This window comes from Oryza sativa, chromosome 4 (assembly GCF_034140825.1).
Source record: "Oryza sativa Japonica Group chromosome 4, ASM3414082v1".
NCBI classification, from domain to species: Eukaryota; Viridiplantae; Streptophyta; class Magnoliopsida; order Poales; family Poaceae; genus Oryza; species Oryza sativa.
The window spans coordinates 16,934,422-16,956,158 of record NC_089038.1 but is presented as its reverse complement, the minus strand read 5'-3'; the positions used below and the strand labels follow the sequence as shown (position 1 = coordinate 16,956,158).

General features: G+C 38.1%; 2 protein-coding genes across 2 annotated transcripts; one reads left to right on the top strand and one right to left on the bottom strand.

The window, feature by feature from the left end:
• Window positions 1-3,663: 3,663 nt before the first annotated feature.
• Window positions 3,664-6,335, bottom strand: LOC9268315 (two-component response regulator ORR29-like). Its single transcript, XM_015779664.2, has 4 exons — window positions 6,172-6,335; window positions 5,541-5,696; window positions 5,264-5,425; window positions 3,664-4,222 (listed from the first exon to the last, which is right to left on the bottom strand). The coding sequence occupies exons 1-4, from the start codon at window positions 6,281-6,283 to the stop codon at window positions 3,828-3,830; spliced, it is 825 nt and encodes a 274-aa protein (XP_015635150.1). The 5' UTR covers window positions 6,284-6,335; the 3' UTR covers window positions 3,664-3,827.
• A 9,018-nt stretch (window positions 6,336-15,353) lies between these two features.
• Window positions 15,354-18,781, top strand: LOC4335543 (U-box domain-containing protein 9). Its single transcript, XM_015778323.3, has 2 exons — window positions 15,354-15,703; window positions 17,373-18,781. The coding sequence occupies exons 1-2, from the start codon at window positions 15,410-15,412 to the stop codon at window positions 18,456-18,458; spliced, it is 1,380 nt and encodes a 459-aa protein (XP_015633809.1). The 5' UTR covers window positions 15,354-15,409; the 3' UTR covers window positions 18,459-18,781.
• Window positions 18,782-21,737: the final 2,956 nt, after the last annotated feature.

Below are 21,737 nucleotides of genomic sequence, written 5' to 3'. Positions count from 1 at the left end.
CGAATTTCCCTAGAAATGATTGCTAGCTTTGAGCAAAGCCACGGCCGTGCTCCATCACCGCCGGGGACCATACGACGCATAGCCTGGCAATCGCACTTGGTTCCACGCCGCCGCTTTCCCATTACCCAATCAAAGCCATTCACCACATTCTTCATCCCTCACTCATTGTGCCAGAGGCTGCCAGTGATGATGAGCCGCCAGCAATCATCACAAGGTGCTGCACACTATCTACCGTTGATTGCTGGTTTGTGGTTCACGGCCCAGTAGGCTGTGGTCCTCATTCCTCAGTGGGTTGATTGTTGACCCACTGACACCATATCGAACCTGTCAGAAAAGAAATAATGCTGAGAATATTATTTTTCTTCATCAAATAAAACTTTTTTTCCGAAAATCCATGAAAGCTTCAAAAATCCATATATCCTCAGTCGTTACTCCAATTGATCCCGTTCAAGTCTCCAAACTTTTCTAAAATTAAGATCTACACTATGGCACTATTAGTCATTAATAATAGTAATTTATTTTTGGGGTGTTGTGCACTTCTCTCCTCTTTTGGCGTAGTCAACGATGACGAAAATTATTTCGGACGAGGATTTTCGAAGACTTTGAAGACAAATACCTGATGAAAGTCACCCTTTGATCATATTGCCCCTAATTTATATATGTTTTGTTTGCAAAACTCTATTTTAGTATGCACATTAAATTTGACCAGCCTCGGTTCATGTGACGAACTGATGGTCCTACCTATTAGTTGCATAATACCCATGTGATTTTGAAATCCCATATACCTTTATCGCTCCACCTTTTATGGTACCTCCGCAACCATGCTCCTCAAGCATGAGTTCAAAAGGCTCTTCTCCCATAACCTCTATTGTTTGTTGATAAAAGGACAAAGCAAGTTTTAGATCTCTTAGGGAGAACTGACACTTGGTGTCAGCAAAATTTGCAAGATAGATACGATTGTGAAAGACTCATGATGCAAAGTGTGACACTTTGTCTTTGCTTAGGAAACTCTGTCTGAGACAGCAGAGGGTCCATGGTTTTGTGTTGTCAAGTTGATGACAGGGTGACATCGTGACAATGCACTCGTGAAACCCTGAGTACGGGGCATACAAAGATTAGGACAAATTTTATATGAAATTTATAGCTCTCGATGAGATCTACAAGTTAAATATTTCATTTGAAACCTTTTAAATACTCAAATTCATGATTCAAATCTCAGTTAGGCAGTCTCAAATGGAATTGTATGCATTTTTAAACAAAAATGATGCGTAGGTGAGTTGGTCATGGAGAGCGCGCGAGAGGGAGAGATCTTGGGTTCGAATCCTGGCATGACAAGATATCAAAAGAAAATAGTTAGGATGATAAATTAATATTGAAACATTTAATTTGGTACATAGAACTAATGCCACACATGGAGTGGTGGCAATAGTTATTTATTGCAACGATGTAAAGTGTTGCAATATATATTTTTTTGACACATCCATTTATGGCAATATCAAATTTTATTACAACTAAATAAAAATCGTTGCAATAACCTATTACCACGCTATTTATTACCACGGCTAGCAACGATTTTAAGATTGTGGCAACATGTATCTATTGCCACAATTTTAGCATTAATGCTACGATTTTTTTGTGGCGATAAATTATTTTTCTAGTAGTGGCTCCAAGAGCCTCGGGTGTGGCCCCCCATGCACTGTGCTCCGGGGGCATCAGTCACCAACCCTCGAAGCACAGCCCCTCGTGGATGCTCAAGGCACATCTACAGGCTGCCCCCGAAGCACAGCCCCCATGGGCTTTGCTTTGGGTAGTGCTCGAGACACATTTACCGTCAACCCCCGAAGCACAGCCCTCGTGGGCTGTGCTCGGGTACATTTACATCCTATTCCCAGAGCATGGCCCCACATCGGTTGTGATTGGTGTACATCTACATCACATCCCCAGAGCACGTGGTGCTCGAGGTACATCTATACGCTGCCCCCGAAGCACAACACTCTATGCGCTGTGCTTGAGGCACATCTACCCCCACGCTCGGGCCCCGAGTGCTCGGGGAGCAGCAATGCATGAAGCCCACTAGGCCTCACATTCAATACGGGGTGAAGTATATCAACCCGGCATGTGACTGGGACAACACACGACAAGACAGCACACTCCAACCCTGCAACAAGCCTTCATCACCCCTATGTGGAAAGGCATGGGCTGTCAGGTAGCACGGTTGACTGCCATGCCACGTGTCCGGTCCATAGCTATCTTGCACTTTCTTCTGACAGTAAGCACGCGTTCTGATGGCCAGACCCACTCATCAAGAAGCAACAAGACTAAACACACATAACCCCTGTACTAGGGCCCATTTGTAAGAAATGGGCCACTGCGGTATCCCATTGCAACTACAAAAGCGGTATCCCATTGCAACTACAAAAGGAGGACCAAGGCCATAGGGTGAAAAAGTGAAAAGGAAAAAGGAGAAAGGAAGTTAGGATCTAGCCACAATACTATGAAGAAGGGTTCATCCTCTCCCACCTAGAACAACATCCACTCAACTCAACACCCACATTGTAAACTTAATCATTATCATCTAGCTAAGAACACATGAGTATGATGTTACGCTTCTGAGCGGCCCAAACCTATCTAAACCATCATCTCTTGTATCCCTCGTTCATACATGCGACGCCAATCGCCTCGTTTCCGTGCACCCACTCCCCTGCCGAATCCCAAAGGGCATGTGCCACTCCTCCCCACTAGAGGAGCTCCCGCTCCGACTCTTGTCTATGCCAAATCTATTTCGAACATACAAAGATAGATGAAAGGTCATAAGAAAACCTATTACATGATGAATACTTTGCTTTGGATATTTTAATTTGTAAAACATTATGATGTCATGTTTTAGAATGTTTGTATGCAACTTTGTGTTTTTCCTTCTACTAGTAGGTTCTTGTATGCTCAATAGTTCTATAAGTTTCTCATAATATCACAATTCAGAATGCTAATAGTTCTAGTTATTCAGCACTACCATATGTGTTTACGTGCCACATGAGCCTATACTACTAGCGTAGTATATTACAATATCCTTGGTATTGGTATATGCATCATTACGTTATTTCATAATTTTCCATGATTGTTTGTATACTTTTTCTTGAAAATCATATACTATTAATTGACAATGAATACAGAGCTCAATAGGGTTTTACAAGCTTGAAACCAGGGCTAATGGCTAGCGTACTTGGCAGGGCCAAAATGATGTAAGGGCAGCACGACATTTATCCTCGGTTGCATGTATACCTCCAATGGAGTCTAAGTTTTTTTTTTTTTGAGCAAAGGTGGAGCTTCTGCTTGGACTGGTAGTGTACTAGTGTTGTTGTATCAAGAGCACCACTAGAATATTGAAGTCACTAGATAGAGTTGAGGTAGGAGCTCCTAGATATCACCATCACAAAGATTGATGGGAACTTCACATATTGTTTCAAAATCTTATAATTTCTAACTTTAGAAGTAAGCTTATTACATACCGTACACTTTCTTTTGTATATTTTAATTGGTAAAGCATTGTGATGTCATGTTTTAGAATACTTATGCAACATTGTGTTTTTTCCTTTTTCACCTGCAGTTTCTTGTATGCTCAATAGTTCTACAAATTTTGCACAATATCGCGGTTCAGAATGCTAATAGTTCCAGATATTCAGCACATGGTGCATTTCTTATTTTGCAGAAAGTAAGATACAAACACTACCATAAACATATATGGTAGTGCATTCTTTCAGTCACTTGTTCCCCCCACATTCTCAGCTCACTCGATCTCTACACAGAGTCGAGTCGAGACCGGATTATATCTAAGTGCTTGTGGGTTTCTTGGTCTCATCATCCTCAAAATCTGGGTAGTCCACAAGGATCACCCCAACTCTTGCATCACTCTTGATCTTGTCGGAGACTTGTTCACCTGAAGTATTGTTACTACCTATGCTCTCTTCAACATTCACATTATTATACGCTTTAGGCACTACATGACCATCACCACTAGAGACTTTTTCATCAGACCCTTCAGCAGCAGCAGTGTTAGAGATTTTAGCATTGTCATGTCCCTTCTCATCTGATTGAACTTTAACTGAATCAGCCTTCTTAGCTTCAAAGGAATTCACTTCCTCCTCTTCATTATTTTCATCTGCTTCAGTTTCTCCAGAGAATTGCTCTTCATAACTAATAGTTATCACCGTCTCTTGTCCAGGATCTGCATTGTACAACATATGAAGCTGAATCAAGCTAACTTTCACATAAATATAGCAATCAAATAGTTTTGATAAATTCAACCTAAGATACTAGCTGTGAGACACATTGTAAATAGAAGATGGAAACAACAGTGGCACTTTCTTGAAGCTTTGGTCAGTATATCTTTCAGTGGAAAAGGTATCTTCCTAGTGTTTTGCTTATGAGTATAGCTACACATTCTCTGTTTGCACATCTATCTTGAGTAGCGGTAACTCTATTATATTACTTGCCCTATTTTAGATCCATGTGGACACTTCCAATGTAAAGTTACAGTTGTTTCTCTACTGATTAAAAGAGAGAGTCGTCCTCCTTTTGTTGCCCTCCACCACTTTCTCCTAAATACTGTTACCCTCCCGTAAAAACCGATGTCTCAAAACAATCAACCATGGTATAAAAACCAATCAAATCCTTTCACCAAACTAAAGAAACCGAACCATTGCGACACACGGGTCTATAACTAGTCTAGCAGGAAAGAACAAGAAATTTGTGTCAGCAAAATGTGCATCTCAATGGATAGGTTTTATTTGTCTAACTCATAGCAAAATTTTCAAGACCATTACTCCTCTCTACTCTATTGTTTTCTTTTACTTTGCACATGTCATCTATTGCTTCATTAATTCACAAGCAATGTCACTTTATATATTACACATGCATACTAGGTGAGGCATAGCATTAGGAATACCCCAACTAATGCACGCATCATCCTAATGAAAGACATTCAATATACTTGCTCATAACAGTCATCTGCTACCAGGATACTAATTAATGAAGTCATTTTATATCTAAGAGCGAGTACAATAAGGTGACATAAGTGTATTGTACAAATTGTCAAGTTAGAATTGTGCTTATGTGAAGGAGACATAAGAAAAGCAGGATATTGATTTATACCCAGCTGCAGCACGAGCTTCAATAAACAATGTGAGATAGATGGCTGGATTATTATTGGGGTTAATTATACCAACTACTAAAAATAATATTAATTATTGCAAAAACTATTTCCAACCTTGCAGTAATTCCCTGATCTTCTCCATCTTCAAAACTTTCAGGTCAACATGCTGCCACAGATTACCTACAGTTTCTTCGTTAAGAGGCTTCTTCACTAGAAAACGTGCACCGAGTTTAACACACCTCATCATTGTGGACATTGTTGTCTCAGCTGACATCACTGATACAAATAAAGCAAGATTATCGAAAACCAATTCCCAATAAATCATTTTGTCTCTCCAGATGCATCACAGAAAAATAATGGGGTTGAATTAGAACAGAATCAGCCTACTTACTGATAACTTGAAGGTCCTGGCGTTTCACTCTTGCAGCTTCGAGGAACTGAAAACCACTCAATTGTTTCATGTCCACTGCTGCCAAGACTACAGCGACGTCTTGTGCGTTATTCTCCAGAAAAACGAGTGCATTCACAGGACTTGAGTACACTATCACTGAAAAGCAACAATACCTTTTAAGAACCATTTGGAATGCAGTATCTTTTCAGGACTTTATAGAAACATTTTCTGATGTCATATACTTCAAAGCTGAGATCGGTAACATGGTAACATATAGGCCAAAATCAATATATCACAAAAGTAGTACTGTTGGTACCCCAAATGAAAAAACAAGGATTTGTCACTCCAGATGTTGACACTTTATGATCTGGAAGTGACAAATCATGTACCAATAATTTAGCTGAAGAAATGTTTTCATATGTATGTTTCCCTGAGACATATCCAAATAACTTTCAGAGCCCAAGCAAATCTAACTACACTTAGTATCAACCGATTAAAGAAAAGTTGTATTAAATTATTCGAAAACATAAAAAATCATTGGAGATTTTGGTGACAACACCGAGCGGGCGGTAAATCCGCCACTGTAATGTCTCCCTTACATGGATTATATACAGGAATTGAACTAACTTACCATGAAAATTGAGGCTGGAGAGCATGCCTCTTGCGAAGTTGGCATGTGACTTATCTTCATCAACGATCATGACAAAAACCCCATCAGCAGAGTGTCCTACCCTTTGAGCCATGAGTTTCTCAAAGCTATGGATTCTACTTGCTATGGTTCTATTTTTTGGTGTGAAGCCCTTGGAAGCGGTGGAGTCTATTTATAGCACAAAATGGGGTTCCTGCACACGGTTTCCGCTATAAGTTTTTGTCGTGATATCATTATTATATTGCATTCAATAAAAGCAGAGCAAACTTCACACCGTTTATATTCATAAACGCCATAACATATAAATATTTATACAACCACCCCTGCTAGCAATTATATGTATAATTTCAAAAGAACTTACGGGACTAAATATATAAATGTTAATATTCTGTGTGATGCATGTTTTGTGTTTAAAAAAAATGCCATAAAACAGGGATAGCAGAACAATTGGGAAAGTACCACACGATATTTTCCATATATAAAAATATTGTTTGTTAATATGATTCCAATATAGTTATTCTTTAACTTATATGGTCACTACAGTGTATATGGAGTGTCGTATGTAAAGAGAAACCTAAAATGAAATCAGTGATTTATTAAGGAAAATAAAGCATTATACATGCTTTGGTTGTAGGAGTACGACATCCTTACTATTGTAGGAGTACTATTTCATTATCACAGGCAAAAAATGTGACATTAAAATGTATTCAAACCAGAGTATAGTTCCTAATGGGTAAACTTCCAATCTATGACATGTTCCTAATGGAAACAAATGAGTTGGCAATGTTGCCATTGAGACTATTACAATCTTTGTTGTAAATTTACACAGTAAGAAATCTAAAGTATATTTTTACTTTGAGTGTTGTTCAAGTGAACCATGATGGTTGGAAGGCATATTTCTAAAATAGTGATCCTCTCACGCTATATATGTAATGTAAGCACATTTTTTTTTCATCTTATGTTACCCAAAGGCATTTTGTGCTGTTTTGAAAATGTTAAATTTGAAATGAAAGTTTGTAACGCTATCTCTAATTCTTAGCTTACACCATGTAAGCCATCAAGTTATGATTTACCACAATGCTCTAATTATTACTCCAAATTTGAAATGAAATTCTGTAACGCTATCTCTTTACTCCATATAAGCCACCAAGTTGCGACTTACCACAATGCTCAAATTATTGCTCCAAACAAAAATTAGTGATGACTTTTCCTGATTGAACCATGAACAACTGTCCTGGAGTTTCAATATTATTTCCACACTTTAACTTAAAAAAAAAGAAATATTGCTTCTGTGTCCTGAGAAAGGCTTTTAGTGCTACCTCCAAACAAGGGTCTTGAAAAATAAATATATACCAATCCAAGGTCTTTTATGAGATTATACCATATGAATTAAATGAGATGGCCAAGATATAAAACATTTATATCTTTCAAGTGTAACACATCTAAATGTTTTATATAAAACATTAATGTTCCAAGAAGATATGATGGATTTAATGCACCACATCTCACATAACTTCATTTATGAATTTTCAACATACATCCATATCTTGATGATCTATGCATTAATTTCTCCATATCTATTTGTTGGTGTAATAAATAGGGGATATGTCTCTAATAAGTGTGTTCAAACCTCGGGCCTGGCCTAAAAAAATGCAAGCCAAAAATTCAGGCCTAAGCATGATGCCGCCCTAAAAAGCAAGCCCAATTTTGGCCCAAACCCTAGGCTTTTTAAAAAAATTTCAAGCTTCCAAGCTGCAAAATGTGGGTGCAAGCCTAGCCCAGTGGACAACCAAATCAGCCTGTATTGGGTTGAGTTTGTACTTTGAACATGCCTAATATCAAGCATAGAAATAGATTATCATATGAGAAATTTCTTTTTTATGTTTGGTTCATATCTAGATACATATATCTTAGTCTCAAGATATCAGCCCAAGTGTGAGATGGGCATCAAATCCAGAAGACCAGGGTTAATACAGGTCAATCCTATTTGGGCATTCCTATTTAGGCAACTATTAAAAATCCATTTGAATAAATACATGGGGCCCGGGACCTCCAAGGGGGTAAGACTTTCTAGATGGACTAGTGCCACGGATCTGAAGACCATACCTAGACCCGTTGAAACCCCACAAGTCACCCTGAGATTGTTGAGTAGCTCTAGATTAGTCCAACTTATATATGTTGTTCTTTGATTGCCATATTGCAAAATTTCTTTGGAGAATAGCTTATTTTTCCTTTGGACTGAAACCTCCTAATAGTATTTCTAATGTAGTTGAAAATTGGCTTGGTGTTGTTGACTCAAAAATTTAAAATCTCATATTTGTTGGAGCATCTGCTTTTTGTTGGGCTCTTTGGTTGAATAGGAATGAGATAGTTTTTGACAAATCTCCAAATAAATCTTATATGCATTGGCTCTGCTTCTAGGCACAGTTTCAAAAGTGTGAAGAGAACAATGAGCTCATACATACTGCATGTCGAAGCTTAGAAGTTACGGTCATGCATATTTTCACCAACTACGGATGGAGATTCACAAATATACTTCAATAATTGTTTTCTCCTCATGTGCTGGTTTTATTATTCTATTCTTATTGTTGCCTGACTATTGGCTCTCTTTGAGAGTTTTTTTTTAAAATAAGTAGTTGTAGCTTATTTGAAGTAAAGGTCGGAATTTATATTCCATTATCTAGAAAAAAAAATGTTGTACCCTCCCTATATACAAACATACAGGATGCCATACAATTATATACAAACGTACAACATACAGGATGTACCCTGAGGAGGGCCCGAACCTATATATATATAAACTCCACATACTTAAGTTACATAGATAACACAAGTTATACACATAATTACTGTCAATTAACTAATGGATCAAACATGATCACAGATATAAAAGGAGCTCTCGCTGTGCAGGTGATTAGAGAGTATCATCTGATCTGGGATTTAGTGCGCTTGGAGTAAATTTGCAACATGATACAGCGGATCAGCACCGTTTGCAGATTATCAGGATCCGGTTTATGCTGTCGCAAATCAGCATTTGTGGCTCTTTTTGTTGGGACTATCATATTTGCTCCATGGAAGAGGTCAAGAGGATTTGGAAAAGTTGGGCACCCCTGAAGTGTAAATTTTCTGTGTGGCTCACGGTAAAAAATCGATGTTGGACGGCCGATGGCCTATACAAGCGATGCTCGCCACACCCTGCAGCTTCTTTGCCCTTTTTGTGATCATGCTGAGGAGACGGCCGGTACAGCATATTATCTAGAGATATTTAACCATTTGCCACATTTAGATGTGGCAATTAACTTTTTGTCACTGGACTCACATGTCATAGATACATGTGGACCCACGTGTCATCTATGGGCAACATGTACTATATAACCTACATAAAGAAAATGAATTTCAATCAAGGAATCAATAATTCCAGGTTCTCGGATATAGATGCATACTTGCAGGAAAAAAAAACTTGTTCAGGAAATGCTTACATTACTTTTGTTTGAATGGGAAAAGAGTATGACATGTGGGCCCAGGTGGTATTTGGAAAGGAAATTTTGGGAGAGTGGCATTTGAGATCTGGCATTTTGAGAGGATGGCAAAAAGTAAATTCTCCCCATTCAGAAGAGAGAAGATTGTTGTTGTCAACTATATATATATATATATATATATATATATATATATATATATATATATATATATATATATATATATATATATATATATATATATATATATATACATATATATACATATACATATATATATACATATATATACATATACATACATATACATATATATATACATATATATACATATACATATATATATACATATATATACATATACATATATATATACATATATATACATATACATATATATATACATATACATATACATATACATATACATATACATATATATATACATATACATATACATATATATATACATATATATATATATATATTTCTGTTTCTATTCATTTCTGCTCCACATGTATTCAAACCCAAAAAACTTCTTCTTCTTTGAAGGCTCTATAACCTAAAATCACAAATTCATATGGGTGCCATAAATCAATGACCTGCTCAATTCATTATTTTTCAAAAAAAAAATAGAAAAAAGCAATCAACAATCAACTGAAGCCTTGGGGAGAGTGGGAGTGAACAGTGTGGCCGTGGACGGCGGAACTGTTGGGGAGGGGTGGAATGGATGGTGTGACAGTGCCTGTGTTGGGGCACTGGAGGGCCCATCGGCTCGAGGTAGCAGAGCAGCCAAGAAGGTGGTGTTCTCTCTTCTGTAAAAACAAAAATGAATTCTTGGTTTGTAGGTAGAATTGGTCTTCTTTTTTTTATTTATGGAGGGGTACCTCACGCTGCTGCGACGAAGATTGTGCAGTGGTGCTTCATTCACTGAGAAGCTAGGGATTTGAAAGGTAGATGGGTTTGTGGATTGTTACATAGATTGATATTTTTCAAGTTCTAACTGATACTTGGATTGATATGCATGGCAAATAGACATATATGTAGTTGATTGTTGGCCAAAAAAAAAATAAAATTAGGGGTACAATTGTACCCCATGCCCCAGAATGTGTCCGCCCCTGTCTTGTTTAGTGTCTTTTAGTTTTTGTAACGTGTGTTAGTGTTTAGGCTGGGGAGTTTCTGAATTCCCCTCATGGGTATGTTTTATTTATTTACTATTATTATTATTATTATTATTATTATTATTATTATTATTATTATTATTATTATTATTATTATTAATGAAATGATACGTCGATCTTCTATGTGTTCGAAATAAATTAACTAATCAATGACATCGTTCAAATTAAGAATGGAGGCAAACAGAGAATGCATCCAAATCTCATATAGATCGAGTTTAGAAAAGATTGAGGCTGTGTTTGCAACCCCATGTTTCCAACCCCTCTCCCTCGTTTTCCACGCACACGCTTTTCAAACTACTAAACGGTGTGTTTTTTGCAAAAAGTTTCTATACCAAAGTTGCTTAAAAAATCAAATTAATCCTTTTTAAAAAAAATTAACTAATACTTAATTAATCACACGCTAATGGACCACTCCGTTTTCCGTGCGGGAGGGATTAGTTCACATCCGTTGAATCCAAACACAACCTGAATGTGCTTAGTCAAGTATATATCCACTTTTTTGTCCAAGCATGCATGCACTCTAGTTTCTCAGTATGGAGGGCACCTTTCTGATAGAATTGTACTTGAAAACTTTTTCTTGATCTTGGTGAAACACCATAAACAGCTGAGCTATCAGAATTCCATGTGGAATTCACTAGGGCTGAGTCGAACTTGAAAGGTGCAGTCAAAATAAGCATAAGCATGAGTCGAACTTGAGGCCCATGAAAAAAACATCTACGGTTGAACATGTCCCCATCCCAATAAGGGATAAGGTGAGTTTTTTTTAAGGGTATAATATGAGAATTTACCTTTAAGTGATTAAAAATAGGCAAGGCCATATATGCTTAAGATAAAAATGGTTGGGAGGGTCCCCTAGGGTTTTCTAGGGTTCCCTTTTTTTCCTCTGGTGGCTCGCCAGAGGGTTTTTTTATCTTTCACGATTGTTTTGATCTATTTCGTTTTTTCTCGAAGCAACTCGAGGACGCGGAGGGAGAGAGGATGTTTTTCGCAACGGTTTCAGCTCCAATATATCAAGAATGCAAATTAATTTTGAATGATTCTGGTATGGTTTCTATATAGTATTATAATAGGGAAGAAAACCAAGTAGCTCATGAATTGACCGGTATAGATTTTAATAATAAAATGTCATGTATCTGGATCGATGAACCCTTGGTTTTATTATGAGCAAATTGGTTAACAATGTAACTATATTTTCAGATCAATAAAATCTAGCCGAATGGCTTTCCCTTAAAAAAACAGTCCCACTACGGTGCTCACTACTAGCGGTAAAAATCAATCTTAACTGTTGATCTTATTTGATCGAAGTATTCAGATTCTCGTCGGTTAGCGGTAGTAGAAATATGGAGGGATATTATTGTCACAGAAAAAATAGATGCGGAGGGTATAATCGTCATTTAGCTATGACTAAACTTTTTATCTTTTTTGGCTTTTTTTAATGAAATATGAGCGATGTCAGTGTAATGGATGATCATATATCGATTTAGCTGGGAAAAACATAAATGATAATGTAACTCCTAAACATTGTATTATTAAATTACTAATTTACCCCTAATAATACTGATAGCATAATACTACCAGCAGAGAGCACCAGAATATCGTAAAAAAATGGTTGGGAGGGTCTAGAAAGATAAATGTGTTAGTGCAATTTGCAGATAGTTTTTCACAGCAACATGTTTCTTTCTTTGAAGAAAACGTGACAAAACTGCTGAGCAGATCGTGTGCACGCAAGTCAAACTGACAAGCTGTTATTTTTTACATGAAAACTGACATGAACGGGTTCACATTCTAGAGCCAAAACCTTTTTTTCGTTACCCATGTGTCCAAACCACCAATGCCCCTCTCTGATTCCTTAAAAAAAAAAAAGTTCTGAGATCCCCTTGAAAATACTCGTGGTCCATCCATCTTCAGCCGACATTTTCCGTAACTTGAGATTTCTAATGTGCTCCCTACTGTGGTAGAAATTAATACAGTTAATATTTTCTTATCTAAGGGACCAGATTAATTTATACTAGGAGTACTACCAATGCAATTAATTTAGTCCAATAAAATACTTTATCCTTTCACATTTGATCGTCGTATAGGCCTTGTTTGGATCCTCCGACCTATTAAATAGCCCTCCGGAATCTTGATATTTAGGAGTATTAAACATAGATTACTGACAAAACCAATTCCATAACCCCTAGGCTATTTTGCGAGACGAATCTAATGATGTATATTAATCCATGATTAGTGACTGATTACTGTAGCATCACTGTAGCAAATCATGGATTAATATACCTCGTTAGATTCGTCTCACAAAATAGCCTAAGGGTTATGGAATGGGTTTTGTCAGTAATCTATGTTTAATACTCCTAAATAGCAAGATTCTGGAGGGCTATTTAATAGCCCTCCGGATCCAAACAGGGCCGCTCTGGACATCAACTACCTCCATCCAAAAAATAAAAGCACTTTTAAACTTTGACACGGTCTTTGAGATGCTACTTTAACCAACGATATTTATAAAAGTAATATGTTTTAAATAAAAAGAGTAGTATATTGTGATAGTTTGTTTAATGATAAATCTAGTAACATCAAATTTACATGATTGATCTTTTTTATTTATTTGCTATTAACAGTCAACGTTATAAATATTTAACTTGACACTATACTGAAAATGCTTATATATTGGGATGGAGGGAGTACCTTTATCTCCCATTGAACGAGATGCGTGGTTGTTTCGTTTCCGCAGAGGGAAGGTGAAGACCGATGCACATTAACTCCCACACATAGATAAATGAACAGGCACCACTCCAACTGGTTATATGCTGATCAATTTTCAATAACCTCAAAAATCTTATATGTTGATCATCACAAAAAAAACTTGTATGCGTCATTTGTGAATGGATGGAGTAAATAATGGAATGATAAAATGTAACCCTGATAACTCTTACAATTTCAGCTGGGGTTTGTGACTTTATGCCGAGCTAGGCTCCATCGATCTAGTCAAACCTTATTATGTAAAATACAAAAATACCTAAATGAAGGGTTAGGAAAATACAATTACACCCTTTTAATATAAAAATGCCTAAATAAAGGGTTAGAAGGAATACGATTGCATCCTTTTAAATCGATGGTTCGATCAAGAGGAAAGGCTCGGGCTATCGGAAGCACTTCAAATGAGATGAGTGATTAGCATATGAATAATTGAATATTAATTAACTGTTTAGCAGTTTGAGAATGAAGTATGCTAACGATAAATAAGAAAGCAGCTCTTGCTATAAGGTAGTACTTAGGAACGCAACCTCAGTGACACTACTTGGTAAATTGCATTAAAACTATACATTCGTCGATAAATTTTCTCCTAAAAATTTAACATATGTAAATATAATGTAGTTGAAGTGTAATTACATCGTAGCTTGTATGTAATTATAATACAACTTTTATGTAATTTTCAAAAATCTGTAACTACAATCCAACGATGTAATAACACTACGATTACTTTAATAACTGGAAATTTTGTATGACTGCATGGGAAATTTTGCATGGCTGCATCGTTTAATCTGTATCTTAATTAGGTCTTCTTTGTTTAGGTTTAGGTTTATTGGGTTAGATTTTTAAGTCAGCTCATTGGCTTATATGATTTATAAACCGGTAGATTTAATGTCCTAAGTTTAATGGTGGAGTCATACATCTATCTCACACAAGCCAAAAAAAAAAAACTTCTCTAACCTAGATTTGGCTTAATAATAGTGCTAGAGTGGCTTATGACTCCAAAAAAAATACTAAATGAAAAGGCTACTTGTTTGTTTAGGCTTAGACCCTATTTGATAAAACTTAGGATTTTATAATCTGGATTATTAAGACTAAGCTGAAATAAACAAATAGCTTATTATGATATATTATTACAATCTATAAGCTAGATTACTATAATCTGATAATCCACTCTAAATATTTTTTTAGATTATTGGGTGGCTAACAGCTAACAAACAACTAATAATTGAGAAACAAACAGTTAATATTTTATTCTATGTTGGCTTATTATAATCCAGTTTACAGTAATCTAACTCAATAATTTAGATTATAATAATATCAAGCTGAAATAAAAGGCATTAGACTTGTGTTCAGAACCCCTGGTTCCCAATACAAAGTGCCCGCACGGAAAACGGAGCAGCAATTAACGGGTGACTAATTAAGTATTTGCTATTTTTTAAAAAAATAGATTAATTTGTTTTTTTAAGCAACTTTCGTATAGAAATTTTTTGTAAAAAAAAATACATCGTTTAGCAGTTTGAACAGCGTGTGTGCGGAAAACGAGGGAGATTGGTTGGGAAGAGGGCCATTAACGGGGGGCGTTTTTTTTTTTCCTTACAGCATCTGGAGCCCTCGTGGCGACAAGCGAGCGACTGAAGGAGAAAGCCTTTCCAATTAAATTACATTAAATTAAATTAAATTGAAAATAAAAAAATAAAAACCTCTCCCTCCCACTCTCCCACCCGTCTAGTCTACTCCTCCCACTCTCTCTCTCTCTCTCTCCCTCTCTCTCCCCTCGCCGCCGCCGCGACGCGACGCGTCCCCATCACCGACATGGCGAAGCCGGCGCCGGCGCCGGCGGCCGGGGCGCGGGAGGACGAGGACGCGCCGGCGCTGCGGAGGCGCCTGCGCAGGCTCGTGGCGGCGGCCACCGCCGGCGCCGCCTCGGAGTCCGTGCTCGACGAGGCCGCCGCGGCGCTCGCGGCGCTGCGGGATGCGGAGGTCGGCGTCGGGAGGAAGGGCGTCGGAGGAGGAGAGGAGGCGGCCGCCGCCGCCGTCCCGGCGCTGTTCCTGTGCCCGATCTCGTCCGGGATCATGAGGGACCCCGTCGTCATCGAGTCCGGACAGGTGAGTCCGCCGCCGAGCACCTCACCTCACCTCCATTAATTCTTTGCTTCATTTCATCTTTTTTTTTTTGGGGGGGGGGGGTGGGGGGGGGTTCCTTCGTTCGATTGACTGCGCCGTCGGTGCCAACAATCCTGCGGCTCACCTCGTAAACGCGGTCAATTTCTGCTCTCGATCGGCTATCACCCACCAAGCATTCTTCCATTCAGTTCTTGGGCAGCAGCACAAACGTCGTGGTCGTTCTTGCGTTAGTTCGATTCAACCAACCGCGCCGCATTTGGTGAACGATTAACGCACTGTTCGTCCCTCGGAATCCGTGTACGTGGTTCGTCCTGTGTGAAATCGATGGTACTTTTTTTCCCGCCGGGAGTACATCAAACATGATTGCTGCCGATTCTTGCTCCAATCAGTGCGAAGATGTGCCGTGTTTGGGGCTTCCAAATTGTTAGGTTCTTTTGTCTGTTTACCACTGTTTGTGGTTACAGCAAATTTGTTAGTTGGAAGCTATTGAATATGTGGTGGTCAACAGAAGAGCTGTTTGTAGCTGTACTTGACAATGCCTTGAGTAGGTAAAGCTGCAGAGCAACTGCAATTGTCACATTTGGTACATTTAGAGGTCCCTAATATTAGGATCTTAATTATATTTGTTTAGTACAGTTTGTTGCTAGTACAGGAAATTGAAAGCGGTACTCTCTCGGCGAATGTTTGATTCATGATTGATGGTAGATCTGCGTGGATATGGAGGGATTAGTACCTGTAATCCGCATCTCCAATTTTAGAATAGTTTTAATTCGTTCTTTGGAGTATGTGAATCGAAGAGTTTCAATTTTCACATTTAATTGCTGTTGTGATGGGATTCCCGTAAAAGATTCGGATGTTTTAAAGATGGATTTGGTTCCATTTAAACCCTGTAATTGTCACATAATGGAGTTGGTTTGCTTTCTTTACATGCGAAACGTGTGAATTGAATGGTTATTGAGGCAAAAAAATTTATGTCTAGTACTTGTTTGGTAAGTATTAGTTACGGTATTATCTTATATATTCACTCCACAACATGCAGAATTACCTAAAGGTTTAGCATGGTTTCCGTTGCTTCATGCATAAATGAATGAGATATGTATGTTTTAAACACTGAAATTTTCATAAGTGGATGGAGCACTTTGCATGCGTTCTAAAAACCAAATTTGGCCATTGTATTGACCAATATTTGTTAGTATGAAAATTTTATGAAATTATATAGTATGGCATTGGTACTTATATGAAGTTGCAGTAATGGCATACTGATTGTACTGGAATTAATAATATTATGACATACATTTGGATCGTGTAGTGTGAAGTCTGGATCTTGTATATTATTTTGGCTAGTCAGTTCCATGCTATTGGTGTGTTTTCTGTCACTACTTGCCTTTATGAGTACCGAGGTGAATTTTTACTGTTTAAATATGCTGATATGATGAGGTTCTCTAGGAATATGGAGCAAAATAGTAAGTCAACAAATATGGTAAGGAAATAGCTACGTATAACTTGACAACATTGGGGGAAAATCACCAGAGTTAATAAACAAGTGGATGGTTTCAAAGTGTTAGGTTTAAATTTGACATCGCCACATTAACAACTAGAACAAGAACCTAGAGACGTTATCCAACTGATCTTTATTTCTTGTTCCATGCAGACCTATGATCGTCGTTCCATTCAGGAGTGGTTTAGTGCAGGAAACCAGATATGCCCGCAGACTCAACAAGTGCTCTCACACACAATTGTCATTCCTAACCACCTTGTTCGTACCATGATCTCACAGTGGTGCACAGAAAATGGGCTCACTCTGCCAGAAATTGAGAACCAAGAACAAGATCATGTTACCAACAGTGAGGAGAAAACATTTGATGAAATATTTGTCAAAATAACTTCCTCAGCAAACAGTGGTGGACGGAAGCAAGCAATCAAGGATCTTCGGCTTCTTACAAAACGTAACAGCGAATTCAGAGCTGTTTTAGGACAGAGACCAGATTCCATCGCACAGATGATCTTGGCACGGTCCACCCCAGGATTACAGAATGATCCACAGGTATTGGAGGACATGGTGACTATAATTCTCAACTTTTCAATCCATGATAGCAATAAGAAGATCATTGGAGATGATTCAGAAGCCATCCAATTTCTCATATGGGCACTGAAATCGGGAGATATGGGGAGCCGTAGCAACTCTGCAGCTGCCATCTTTACTCTGTCAGCTCTCGACTCAAACAAGGAGAAGATTGGCAAGTTAGGGGCAATGGATCCTTTGATTGATCTCCTTGAACATGGCAGCATCATAGCGAAGAAAGATGCGGCATCTGCGATTTTCAATCTTTGTCTGCTCCATGAGAACAGGTCAATAGCCGCAAGGAGCGGAATTGTCGATGTGGCGATGAGAGCCATCGATGATCAGTCCCTTGTTGAGGAGTCCTTAGCTATACTTGCTTTGCTATCAAGAAATCAAGAGATGGTGGAGATCATCACCGAGTTCAACGGTACCGCTTCCATGCTCCGTTCGATAAGGGAGAGTGAGTGCAAGCGCAGCAAAGAGAACGCGATGGTAGTTCTCTTCGCTATATGTACATACAACAGGACAAAGCTGAAGGAGGTCGAGGCAGATGAGAGCATAAACGGCTCCCTCACTTTTCTCGCACAAACTGGCACTCAAAGGGCAAGGAGGAAAGCTTCTGGGATCCTTGAGAAGATGAAGAGGACGATGCACAATAGGCATTGTTCATGTTAGCTCCAGCAACGAAGATGAAGCTGGAGGAACGATGAACAATGCATGAGGATGCTCATTTGATGTATATGTTGAGATACATATATAGCTATTTTCCTTTTTCAGTATATAGGAGATCCGCATATGCATAGATAATAGTAAAGAGTTTTTACTCGTTGGTCCTGCCTGTTTTTGGAATCTTGGTCATTTGAAACAGGCAGCCGAATGAATTTTTCTTCAGATTAGCAATCCTTCAGCATATGCTGAACACTATGAGTTTTGCTTACTAAGACTCAGTCTGGAGATAATATCATTGCAGAGACCGCAATATTAGGCTTTTCACAAAATTTTGAATTTTAAATCTTATGGCCTGTTCACTTTGATGTCAAAAAAAACCTTACCAAAATTTGTTATTACCAAAATTTTGGCATAGTTGGCAGGATTTGTTATATAGTTACTAAAATTTGACAGCAAACTAAATGTAGCCACTTTTTTGGCAACTTTATCAAAATTTGGTAAGGTTGAAAATGGCAACAAAGTGAATAGGTCCTTAGTGTTCTATGAGGAGGAAGTAAGAAGAAAGAAGCCTTCTGACATCACGTCAGATTAACTTGAGTTTCATATTTGGAGTACTCACCATAAAAAGGTAGTTTAAGCTGAAATCTTCTAGACGTTTCCTAGTGTCCTGATATTCCAGGGCTCAAACTAAGATGTTCAGCAACCATGCAAATCAACATTAAGTCGACATTATGTATTTCAGAACTGCAGATTTGACACATCATCAGCACCTCGAAAAATATTAGTATATACTTCCCTTCTAAAAAGTCTATGTTAGTTTTCTCTTGTTTTCCTATACTCCTATAAAGAGGTAAAAACTACCAAGGATAAAGTTTTTGCATATATGGGCATGTTTAGGTTGTTGCTGAAATCACCCTAGTATTACATCCGTCCCATAATAAGTATTGTCCTATTTACAATTTTTTTCCTCCAACTACTTTTTATTCAAACTTTTTTCCCATCTTACTCTCAGTCTACCTTCGCACTAACCCCGTCTATTTAACGAAGAGCATTTAGTTAGTCCGTTTTTTCTACTAATTTGATCTTTCAATTCTAAAACTATACTAGGATAGAGGAAGTATATGGATATGGATCCTCTGACTTCACATGTGTAAAGTCAGAGAGCTACAGGGCTGTGACTTTGGAGTATTTTTAGCCATCCAATTCACAGTGAACAAGCGAGAGCGATTGCTACATTACATCGGTGAATGGTAACTATGCGCAATATCTTTCGCTGATTTTGCACCGTGCTACAGTAAATTACTACAAATTACTGTCTTCCACTGTAGCGCCAGACACATTTTACTGTACACCTCTGGTTTTATTGCCGGATCCGAAGTGGATTACTACCAATGAATTCTAAGGCTAACCCTACCAAACTTTAAGAGTAACCCCGGTGCTGTTCCGCAAGTCGCTAGTAAGGTACCAGGAAATCACGTGCTCTCACATGTTGGATTCCTGTCATTGCCGGCATCTTCGCTGCCACCATATCACCACAGGATCCTTGCAGAAAATCCTGCTGTTTGGACTGGACTTTATCGGTTATTACAGCGACATAAACTACAGTGGGTGAAATAAAACCAAAGACCAGGACCGAGACCGAATTGACCGAGAGATGGTCGCAGTCATGTAAAAACCGATTTTTCGGTGGTTCGGTCTTTTTCCTTGGATTCTCGAAAAAAAGGGTACTCGAAATTGTCAAAACTGCCTATCTGTCTCAATTCAAGTAGCACTCTCCAAGTCTACAGGAATGAGACAACAGGGTGCTTTAGCAAACCTCTCATTTTCTACGTGCATACTTTTCAAACTACTAAACAGTATATTTTTTAAAAAAAATTCTATACGAAAGTTGCTTTAAAAAATTATACTACCTCCATCCCAAAATGTAGCAACTTTTGGCTTGTCCAGATTCATAGTTAAAAATGCTTACATTTTGGGACAGAGGGAGTATTGGTTTATTTTAAAAAATAAATCAATACTTAATTAATCAATACTATATACTAATGAGTCACTCTGTTTTACTGCGTGGGGGATTAGTTTTCAACATTACCAACCGAACACAGCCGAATCAAATAAAACCCTGCACGTTGCTGCGTAACAATAGAAAACCCTGTTATGTAGAAAATAGAGGTTGCGCCTAATCAAAGATAATCATATACCAAATCAGATGAGTCTATTGTGAGCCAGTATACTGTATATCAGTATATATATGTAAATCTCTGGTTTTGGTATCGATCTACATCACCATGAGTCTTGGGCTAGGATTTTCTGTGGCACTTCAAATAAAACAAATCATTAGCGTAGTATTAATTGAGTGTTAGTTACTATAAATATAAAAAAATGAATTTATTGAATTTTAACTTTTGCAAGAAACATAGCAGTTTAATAAGCGTGCTCATAGCGATTGAGAAAGTTGTTGTACTAGCTATTTGTTCAACCGAACTCGGCGTTAGACAGTTGGAAGTTAGATTTGCTAACAGAAGTAATTGGCCTCAAAAAAAATTGCTTGATCAAACACTACGTGGTAATCATGAACCTGAGAATTCTAATACCAACAGTAAATAGTATGAGTTATGAATTGATCGATTATAAAATTGAGAAAAGAAAATATCCAAAAAAAAGATTGTTAATCTGATGATGTGATACGTACACGTGCACCAATTTTGGATCTTCTTATGCAGCAATTTGTAGATCCGCAGACAATGAAACGGCGAAGCTCGTCTGCACTGAAACTTGGAGGATGAGGTAACCAAAGAAAACAATATAATGGGCCAAATCTGTTGGTTAGGTAGGTGGAGTATGTTGGGCCGGCCCAAATTTATGTATGTATATATATGGAGAGGAAATAATGACTTGGAAGGCCTGGACAATTATATTTTTTTAAAAGATAATCACGGCACTTAATTGATTAAGCAGCATCAATACAGAGCAGCACATCCCAGATACACTCCGCAATTTCATCTCGAAAGACAATACTACTACATGCCAAGAGCTCAGAAGAACGAGATAGTAGGTTGTATGCCGCAACATTGGACAAAACGATTAACATGTTTAAAGGAACAAGCCAGAAAAGCAGTCGCCATATTCTTGATGCCAGTGCGAATCGCCATTGCTTCGGGCACTACACTATGGGTGTGGTAATTCCAGGAAGATACTCATTGCATGCCAAACACAAAGGATTGGTGGATCCCCAAGCTGCTACTGACGGCAGTCGGCACCTTTGTAGCAGTGTTGCACAGTCGCCAC

Bases quoted from the DNA above. Each gene is read 5' to 3' on its own strand.
- LOC9268315 (XM_015779664.2), bottom strand. From the start codon at position 6,283: ATGGCTCAAAGGGTAGGACACTCTGCTGATGGGGTTTTTGTCATGATC. The intron at 5,697-6,171 runs GTAAGTTAGTTC...GTTGCTTTTCAG, and splicing joins CTCCAGCCTCAATTTTCATG to TGATAGTGTACTCAAGTCCT. The intron at 5,426-5,540 runs GTAAGTAGGCTG...TATTTGTATCAG, and splicing joins CCAGGACCTTCAAGTTATCA to TGATGTCAGCTGAGACAACA.
- LOC4335543 (XM_015778323.3), top strand. From the start codon at position 15,410: ATGGCGAAGCCGGCGCCGGCGCCGGCGGCCGGGGCGCGGGAGGACGAG. The intron at 15,704-17,372 runs GTGAGTCCGCCG...TGTTCCATGCAG, and splicing joins TCGTCATCGAGTCCGGACAG to ACCTATGATCGTCGTTCCAT.